The 10,468-nt window shown below is 50.4% G+C and overlaps 1 protein-coding gene across 1 annotated transcript; it reads left to right on the plus strand.

Moving 5' to 3' along the window:
- Nucleotides 1-4,611: 4,611 nt before the first annotated feature.
- Nucleotides 4,612-7,388, plus strand: LOC147091121 (putative G protein-coupled receptor 148). The gene has a single exon (XM_085977588.1). The coding sequence runs from the start codon at nt 4,906-4,908 to the stop codon at nt 5,935-5,937; it is 1,032 nt and encodes a 343-aa protein (XP_085833714.1). The 5' UTR covers nt 4,612-4,905; the 3' UTR covers nt 5,938-7,388.
- The last annotated feature ends 3,080 nt before the right edge of the window (nt 7,389-10,468 follow it).

Below are 10,468 nucleotides of genomic sequence, written 5' to 3' on the forward strand. Positions count from 1 at the left end.
AGGGCAGGTACAGCATGGGTTAGATACAGAGTAAAGCTCCCTCTACACTGTCCCATCAAACACTCCCAGGGCAGGTACAGCACGGGGTTAGATACAGAGTAAAGCTCCCTCTACACTGTCCCCATCAAACACTCCCAGAGCAGGTACAGCACGGGTTAGATACAGAGTAAAGCTCCCTCTACACTGTCCCATCAAACACTCCCAGAGCAGGTACAGCACGGGTTAGATACAGAGTAAAGCTCCCTCTACACTGTCCCATCAAACACTCCCAGGGCAGGTACAGCACGGGTTAGATACAGAGTAAAGCTCCCTCTACACTATCCCATCAAACACTCCCAGAGCAGGTACAGCACGGGTTAGATACAGAGTAAAGCTCCCTCAACACTGTCCCATCAAACACTCCCAGGGCAGGTATAGCACGGGTTAGATACAGAGTAAATCTCCCTCTACACTGTCCCCTCAAACACTCCCTGGACAGGTACAGCACGGGTTAGATACAGAGTAAAGCTCCCTCTACACCGTCCCATCAAACACTCCCAGGGCAGGTATAGCACGGGTTAGATACAGAGTAAATCTCCCTCTACACTGTCCCCTCAAACACTCCCTGGACAGGTACAGCACGGGTTAGATACAGAGTAAAGCTCCCTCAACACTGTCCCATCAAACACTCCCAGGGCAGGTATAGCACGGGTTAGATACAGAGTAAATCTCCCTCTACACTGTCCCCTCAAACACTCCCTGGACAGGTACAGCACGGGTTAGATACAGAGTAAAGCTCCCTCTACACCGTCCCATCAAACACTCCCAGGGCAGGTACAGCACGGGTTAGATACAGAGTAAAGCTCCCTCTACACTGTCCCCTCAAACACTCCCAGGGCAGGTACAGCACGGGTTAGATACAGAGTAAAGCTCCCTCTACACTGTCCCATCAAACACTCCCAGGGCAGGTATAGCACGGGTTAGATACAGAGTAAAGCTCCCTCTATACTGTCGCATCAAACACTCCCAGGGCAGGTACAGCACGGGTTAGATACAGAGTAAAGCTCCCTCTACACTGTCCCCTCACACACTCCCAGGGCAGGTACAGCATGGGTTAGATACAGAGTAAAGCTCCCTCTACACTGTCCCATCAAACACTCCCAGGGCAGGTACAGCACGGGTTAGATACAGAGTAAAGCTCCCTCTACGCTGCCCCATCAAACACTCCCAGGGCAGGTACAGCACGGGTTAGATACAGAGTAAAGCTCCCTCTACACTCTCCCATCAAACACTCCCAGGGCAGGTACAGCACGGGTTAGATACAGAGCAAAGCTCCCTCTACACTGTCCCCTCAAACACTCCCAGGGCAGGTACAGCACGGGTTAGATACAGAGTAAAGCTCCCTCTACGCTGTCCCATCAAACACTCCCAGGGCAGGTACAGCACGGGTTAGATACAGAGTAAAGCTCCCTCTATACTGTCCCATCAAACACTCCCAGGGCAGGTACAGCACGGGTTAGATACAGAGCAAAGCTCCCTCTACACTGTCCCCTCAAACACTCCCAGGGCAGGTACAGCACGGGTTAGATACAGAGTAAAGCTCCCTCTACGCTGTCCCATCAAACACTCCCAGGGCAGGTACAGCACGGGTTAGATACAGAGTAAAGCTCCCTCTACACTGTCCCCATCAAACACTCCCAGAGCAGGTACAGCACGGGTTAGATACAGAGTAAAGCTCCCTCTACACTGTCCCATCAAACACTCCCAGGGCAGGTACAGCACGGGTTAGATACAGAGTAAAGCTCCCTCTATACTGTCCCATCAAACACTCCCAGGGCAGGTACAGCACGGGTTAGATACAGAGTAAAGCTCCCTCTACACTGTCCCATCAAACACTCCCAGGGCAGGTACAGCACGGGTTAGATACAGAGTAAAGCTCCCTCTACACTGCCCGATCAAACACACCCAGGGCAGGTACAGCACGGGTTAGATACAGAGTAAAGCTCCCTCTACACTGTCCCATCAAACATTCCCAGGGCAGGTACAGCATGGGTTAGATACAGAGTAAAGCTCCCTCTACACTGTCCCCATCAAACACTCCCAGGGCAGGTACAGCACGGGTTAGATACAGAGTAAAGCTCCCTCTACACTGTCCCATCAAACACTCCCAGGGCAGGTACAGCACGGGTTAGATACAGAGTAAATCTCCCTCTACACTGCCCCATCAAACACTCCCAGGGCAGGTACAGCACGGGTTAGATACAGAGTAAAGCTCCCTCTGCACTGTCCCATCAAACACTCCCAGGGCAGGTACAGCGTGGGTTAGATACAGAGTAAAGCTCCCTCAACACTGTCCCATCAAACACTCCCAGGGCAGGTACAGCACGGGTTAGATACAGAGTAAAGCTCCCTCTACACTGTCCCATCAAACACTCCCAGAGCAGGTACAGCACGGGTTAGATACAGAGTAAAGCTCCCTCTACACTGTCCCATCAAACACTCCCAGGGCAGGTACAGCACGGGTTAGATACAGAGTAAAGCTCCCTCTACACTATCCCATCAAACACTCCCAGAGCAGGTACAGCACGGGTTAGATACAGAGTAAAGCTCCCTCAACACTGTCCCATCAAACACTCCCAGGGCAGGTATAGCACGGGTTAGATACAGAGTAAATCTCCCTCTACACTGTCCCCTCAAACACTCCCTGGACAGGTACAGCACGGGTTAGATACAGAGTAAAGCTCCCTCTACACCGTCCCATCAAACACTCCCAGGGCAGGTATAGCACGGGTTAGATACAGAGTAAATCTCCCTCTACACTGTCCCCTCAAACACTCCCTGGACAGGTACAGCACGGGTTAGATACAGAGTAAAGCTCCCTCAACACTGTCCCATCAAACACTCCCAGGGCAGGTATAGCACGGGTTAGATACAGAGTAAATCTCCCTCTACACTGTCCCCTCAAACACTCCCTGGACAGGTACAGCACGGGTTAGATACAGAGTAAAGCTCCCTCTACACCGTCCCATCAAACACTCCCAGGGCAGGTACAGCACGGGTTAGATACAGAGTAAAGCTCCCTCTGCACTGCCTCAACAGTGTACTTTAACATCAGAAGAGTTTCCCCTACTGGACCAGTGTGACAGTTTTCCTGTTCCCATGCCAGTGATGCTCTGGTCTGTCTGTGGACCATTGCCAAATTTGGGGTTGTTTTGGACAGTTGGCCTGCTTTTATTCGCTCCACCATTGGCGGCCGTGCCTTCAGCTGCCTGGGCCCCGAGCTCTGGAATTCCCTCCCTAAACCTCTCCGCCTCTGTCTCCTTTAAGACGCTCCTTAAAACCTCCTTCTTTGACCCAGCTTTTGGTCACCTGTCCTAATATCTCCTTATGTGGCTCGGTGTCAAATTTTGTCTGATAATCGGTCCTGTGAAGCGCCTTGGGACGGTTTACTACGTTAAAGGCGCTGGATAAACGCAAGGTGCCGTTGAACCGAACTGAGACTTGTGTTGTATTGGGTCCTTGCGGGCAGTAAACACGTCGGGTGCGGGGTGGGAGCATTCCTCCCAGGACTCTGGTCTGGGATTGGACAGGTTGGGTGATTGGGCAGATGCATGGCAGATGCAATATAATGTGGATAAATGCGAGGTTATCCAGTTTGGTGTCAAAAACAGGAAGGCAGATTATTATCTGAACGGCAATAGATTGGGAGAAGGGGAAGTGCAACGAGACCTGGGTGTCCTTGTGCACCAGTCGCTGAAGGTAAGCATGCAGGTGCAGCAGGCGGTTAAGAAGGCAAATGGTATGTTGGCCTTCGTAGCGAGAGGATTCCAGTACAGAAACAAGGATGTCTTGCTGCAAAATAACAACAGAAAATGCTGGAAAAACTCAGCAAGTCAGGCAACATCCGTGGAGAGAAATTTGAGTTGACGTTTCGGGTTTGACCCTTCTTCAAAACTGGAGAGAAAAGGTTTTGAAGAAGGTTTTGAAGAAGGGTCAAACCCGAAACGTCAACTCAAATTTCTCTCCACGGATGTTGCCTGACTTGCTGAGTTTTTCCAGCATTTTCTGTTGTTATTCCTTGAGTATTGTGTGCAGTTTTGGTCGCCTTATCTGAGGAAGGATGTTCTTGCCATGGAGGGAGTGCAGCGAAGATTCACCAGACTGATACCTGGGATGGCAGGAATGACGTATGAGGAGAGATTGGGTCGATTGGGCTTATACTCGCTGGAGTTTAGAAGAATGAGAGGGGATCTCATTGAAACTTATAAAATTCTTACAGGACTAGACAGACTAGATGCAGGAAGGATGTTCCCGATGGCCGGGGAGTCCAGAACCAGGGGTCACAGTCTAAGGATAAGGGGTAAGCCATTTAGGGAGATGAGGAGGAATTTCTTCACCCAGAGAGTGGTGAACCTGTGGAATTCTCTACCACAGAAGCCAGTAGAGGCCAATTCATTAAATATATTCAAGAAGGAGTTAGATATATTTCTTAAGGCTAAGGGGATCAAGGGGTATGGGGAGAAAGCAGGGATCGAGTACTGAATTTGGATGATCAGCCATGATCTTATTGAATGGCGGAGCGGGCTCAAGGGGCCGAATGGCCGACTCCTGCTCCTATCTTCTATGTTTCTATGATCCACTGCACCAGTGCTGTGACCGTCAGTGAAATCAACTGTGCAGCATTGGGAAACAAACCACACGGAGTGCTGGTGAGTCAATGAAAGAGTTAACAGCTGCTTTAAACTTGCCCCGTTGTGGTTAGGCAGAGAACGGAAACATTATTTCTGTGTGTGTGAGACAGAACGCGAGAGTAGCAGACAGCCAGCAGGGGAAGGAGAGACTGGTTTTCGTTTTGAGAGCTCTCCGGTCCGAGATCCGTCGCTGTTATGTTGAGGCAGTCGCTAGAGCCTGTTTAAGCGGCCGAGGATGAATGCCTCGGGGAACAGCACCGCTACGGAGGAGCGCCTCATCGAAGTCAGGGTTTTCGCTTCGGTCACCTCCTTCGTCCTGCTGGCGTTCTTCAACCTGGTGATCGACTACACCATCCTGAGCGAGGACAGCCTGCGGTCCCAGGCCCGGTTCGTCTTGTTGTTCCACCTCCTGGTCTCCGGGGTGATCTACTTTGGCCTCAGCAGCATCTTCTACCTCCTCATTTACCTGGGAGTGGCCATGTCGGCCTCCTCTTGCCTGACCCTCCTCATGGTCCTGATGACGAGCGCCTCCACCATTCTCCTGACCCTGACCGTGATGGCCGTGGACCGATACTTTGCCATCTGCCACCCGCTGAAGTACAGTTCCTTCGGCGCCGGGGGCAAGATCTGGGTCCTCAGCAGCCTGACCTGGGTGGTCTCGTCCATCATCCCCCTGATCCTGGTCTGCCAACAGGAGAGGCTGGAGAACTGGCAGGGACAGACCGAGAGGTGCTCCGCCTCCAACCTCCGGTCCAGCTACATCATGAAACAGATCTCCAAAATCCTGCTCATCTGCATCTGCACGGTCCTGATACTCTACAGCTACTTCAAGATACTGGCGGAGGGCAAGCGCATCGGCGTGCTGAACCGGCGCAATAAGCGGGCGCGCAGTACCATTCTGATGCACGGGGTGCAGCTGGCGGTGTACATCATCCCCACCTTCATCAACTTCATCCTGCAGCTGGTGGCGCAGGCTGGGAAGATCCACCAAAGCACCAAGGACCTCTTTGAAGTGCTGAACTTTGCCTTCTTCAGCCTGGCACAGTGCGTCAGCCCCGTCATCTACGGCCTGCGCAAAGAGGAGCTGTGGGAGCTCACCTCCCACAAGTTCCCCTGCTTCCTCTGGGACTTCAAGGGCACCCTGGAGTGGTTGGTGCGGGCCACCCTGCTCCTGCCCACCAAAGCCAGCGCGCCGCCCACCGTCCAGACCTGCCCCGAGGGACGGACCCTCGTGGGCAAGGAGACCGCAGGAACCTGCACGTTGTAGCCACCCCATCCAACCTAACTCATTTCTGGATGTTCTTTGGGATTTACTGGGCCTTGCCCATCACTCACCGGCACCTTTGCCTGTTCAGCACACACGTCCTTGGCCTTTGGGAGCAGGGGTCAGCAGGGAGTGACGGCTGGATATTTCATTCACTGTGAGTAAACGGCCGTGATCGAATCTTGGCGATTAATAGTTTATTTTTTGCACCTCATCTAAAGGCCGCCCCACCCCTCCCAACAACCCAACCTCAAATTGTTCCTTTAACTCTTGGCTCAAACACTTGCCAAAGATGGAAATACAGTCCAGCAGGGAGATTGGGGAGGGAAAAAAAACACTTTTAACGGCAGCTCATTCAAAGGGCCGGCACAGGCACGACGGGCCGAACGGCCTCCTCCTGCGTCGCTAAGATTCTAACTTCCAAAAACTTTAAAAAGAAAATAAAAGAGCCTTGGAACAAATAAAATAGGGATTTAAAAATCTGAAGAGACAGTTTTTATTTTTGATTTTTCGCGCGATGAAGGTCGGATTGGGAGACGGGAGTAAACGCGGAAAGTTTACGCAGGGTTACAAGGAGAAAGCTGTGAATAAGGGCCGTGTATTGGGACCCAACTGGGCAGAGGAGAGCGGAGAGTTAATACGGGCCATTATGTCAACGCTTGGGAAAGCTGAAAATAAACAGCGTGCCTCACCCTGCCTAAAAAAAACCCCCAAAATCACATCAATGCATAATGTGAAAATTAACACTGCAAATGGAAATGTTGGATTCCAAAGGAGGATTGTGCAATGATGACAAGTAGGAGATATCTGTACAGATGGCTGACAAGGAACCAGAGATAATATTCAAGCTGAACCCACCCACCCCGCAGGGGAAGCTTGAGATTTTGGTGATGTTCTGGAGGCGAGTTTGAAATGTCGCGTGATCGAGCACGTCACAATCTGATCACCCTTAAAGTTGTCCGGATGCCTGAAGGCACATCAGGAGTGGGACTGAATCGGCATTTGGGACAACCAAAATGGCTGCCCGGACCACCAAAATGGCTGCCAGGACCCCCAAAATGTTTTGCTGCCTTGCTACCTCGCAGTTTCGCCTCAGTTTTTATTTTTCCGGATCATGCTACGGTCGAAGTTTCAGGGGAACATGACCCTTCCTCTTCGCTTTGAGGCAATAAGAGACACTTTTCGCTATCTTCGGACGGCCGACTCAAAACTGCCGAATAGGTGGGGGGGGAGGAAAAAAAAAACTGCCGGAATTGCCGGTGGGTGAATCAGAAAACCTCGGCTCGGAACTGCAACTAAATTAATTATGAGGGAGTTTTGTGGGGTTTTCTTTTTTAAATTGCCAATCCCAAACACTGCTATGGTTTGGCTCCTGTAAAATAAGGTTTGTGTGTTCAGTGTATGATTATGTTTTTTAAGAGACTGATTAAAGTAATCTGTGAATTGGAACTATTCCCGATTGAACACTGTCACTATTTTCTTTAAGGGATTGTGTGGCAAAGGAACTGTTCGGTCACTTGGTTTGAAGTTGCACATTTGAGGTTCCCCTCCTTAACAACCTGCATTTATGCAGCATCTTAAACCTCGTAAAACTTCCCAAGGCGCTTCACAGGAATGATTATCAAACAGAATGTGACACCGAGTCACATAAGGAGATATTAGGACAGGTGACCTAAAGCTTGGTCAAAGAGGCAGGTTTTAAGGAGCGTCTTAAAGGAGGAGAGAGAGAGGCGGAGAGGTTTAGGGAGGGAATTCCAGAGCTCGGGGCCCAGGCAGCTGAAGGCACGGCCGCCAATGGTGGAGTGATGGAAATCGGGGACGGGCAAGAGGCCAGAGTTGCACTCTCCGATTGAGGTGGGAAGGAGCCGAGAGAAGGCCAGACATCTCCCCATGGGGAGGCCCGCTTCCAGCCCCTCCCCAATCCCAGCCTGCGCACCCACGTCATCCGAGATATGACAGGGTTTGTTTCCACAGGTGCTGGGTGTTCGCCTGCAACCTGCCAAATCGCCCATTCTATACGCGCAAACCTGGGCAGCAATGTCAAAGAATCACACAGCACAGAAGGAGGCCATTCGGCCCATCATGCCTGTGTCATAACTGAAGCCCCTCATCCCTGGCACTGTCCTAGTAAATCTCCACTGCACCCTCTCCAAGACCTTCAGATCCTTCCTAAAAGTGCGGTGCCCAGAATTGGTCACAATACTCCAGCTGGAGCCTAACCAGTGGCTTATAAAGGTTTACATAGAAACATAGAAGATAGGAGCAGGAGTCGGCCATTCGGCCCCTCGAGCCCGCTCCGCCATTCAATGCGATCATGGCTGATCATCCAAATTCAGTACCCTGTCCCTGCTTTCTCCCCATATCCCTTGATCCCCTTAGCCTTAAGAAATATATCTAACTCCTTTTTGAATATATTTAATGAATTGGCCTCCACTGCCTTCTGTGGTAGAGAATTCCACAGGTTCACCACTCTCTGGGTGAAGAAATTCCTCCTCATCTCAGTCCTAAATGGCTTACCCCTTATCCTTAGACTGTGACCCCTGGTTCTGGACTCCCCCGCCATCGAGAACATCCTTCCTGCATCTAGTTTAGCATAACTTCCTTGCTTTTGTGCTCTATGCCTCTATTAATAAAACCAAGGATCCCGTCTGCTTTTTTAACAGTCTTCTCAACTTGCCCAGCCACCTATTGTGTAGGCAGGTTGTTCTATACTGGAACTTACAACCCAACCCAATCCCGATCTCTTCCCATATCTTCACGTGTACTCTCCATCTCTGAACAGGCGTCAGAAAGGAAGGCTTGCATTTATTGCAGAACCTTGTTACATCTTTCAAAGGGCTTCACAAACAACGAATTACTTTAAGGTGCAGTGACTCTTGTCTTGTGGGCAACCACGACAGCCATTTTGCGTACAACCGATCTTAGAAATGTCACACAACAGTGAGATCAATGAGCTGGTCAACCTTTGGCCATGTTGGCTGTGGGAGGAACGTGGGCCAGGACGCCGGGAGTACTCCCGGCTCTTCAACAAGTGCGACAGGATAGAGAACAGCCACCACAACCACCAGACAGAACCTCAGTTGGACACTCCAGAGACGAGCGAGAGGATTCGAGTACAGGAGCAAGGATGTCTTGCTGCAGCTGTACAGGGCCTTGGTGAGACCACACCTGGAGTATTGTGTGCAGTTTTGGTCGCCTTATCTGAGGAAGGATGTTCTTGCCATGGAGGGAGTGCAGCGAAGATTCACCAGACTGATACCTGGGATGGCAGGAATGACGTATGAGGAGAGATTGGGTCGATTGAGCTTATACTCACTGGAGTTTAGAAGAATGAGAGGGGATCTCATTGAAACTTATAAAATTCTAACAGGACTAGACACTCTAGATGCAGGAAGGATGTTCTTGATGGCGGGGGAGTCCAGAACCAGGGGTCACAGTCTAAGGATAAGGGGTAAGCCATTTAGGACTGAGATGAGGAGGAATTTCTTCATCCAGAGAATAGTGAACCTGTGGAATTCTCTACCACACAGGGCAGCTGAGGCCAATATTAATTCATTAAATATATTCAAGAAGGAGTTGGATATATTTCTTGAGGCTAAAGGGATCAAGGGATATGGGGAGAAAGCAGGGACAGGGTACTGAATTTGGATGATCAGCCATGATCTCATTAAATGGCAGAGCGGGCTCGAGGGGCCGAACGGCCTACTCCTGCTCCTATCTTCTATGTTGAGCCCCCTAATGTCCAGGGAATCATAGACCAGTCAGCTTAACATCGGTGGTAGGAAAAATAAAGGCATCCCTACTAAAGGAGAAAATAGAAGAACATCTAGAAACCAAAAACATAGTAATGAATAGTCAGCATGGATTTCAAAAGGGGTAGTCTTGCTTGACCAACCTCATTGGTCAGTGGCAGATGGAATTTAATACAGAGAAGTGTGAGGGGATGCATTTTGGCAGAAGGAACAGGGAGAGGCAATATACGCTTAATGGCACAGTTTTACAGAGTGTGCAGGGACAGAGGGACCTGGGAGTTAATGTGCAGAGGTCCCTGAAGGTGGCAGGACATATTGAGAGAGTGGTTAACAAAGCCTATGGGATCTTGGGCTTCATAAATCGAGGTATTGAGTCCAAAAGTAGAGAAGTTATGCTGAACCTTTATAAAGCGCTGGTTAGGCCACAACTGGAGTATTGGGTCCAGTTCTGGTCACCACACTTTAGGAAGGATGTGAAGGCCCTCGAGAGGGTGCAGAGGAGATTGACCAGACTGGTTCCGGGGATGGGGGATCTTAGCTACAAGGACAGGCTGGAAAAGCTGGATTTATTTTCATTAGAGCAAAGGAAGTTGAGGGGTGATTTGATAGAGGTGTACAAGATTGGATAGGGTTTGGATAGGCTAGACGGGGAAAGGCTGTTCCCACTAGTTGATGGTACAAGGACTAGGGGACACAGATTTAAGGTTTTGGGCAAGAGATACAGGGGGGATGTGAGGAAAAACCTTTTTACGCAGCAAGTTGTGAGGACCTGGAACTCGCTG

Source organism: Somniosus microcephalus, unplaced genomic scaffold (genome assembly GCF_052327205.1).
Source record: "Somniosus microcephalus isolate GS21.2 unplaced genomic scaffold, FLI_Smic_1.0 unresolved_chr4, whole genome shotgun sequence".
Taxonomy (NCBI): domain Eukaryota; kingdom Metazoa; phylum Chordata; class Chondrichthyes; order Squaliformes; family Somniosidae; genus Somniosus; species Somniosus microcephalus.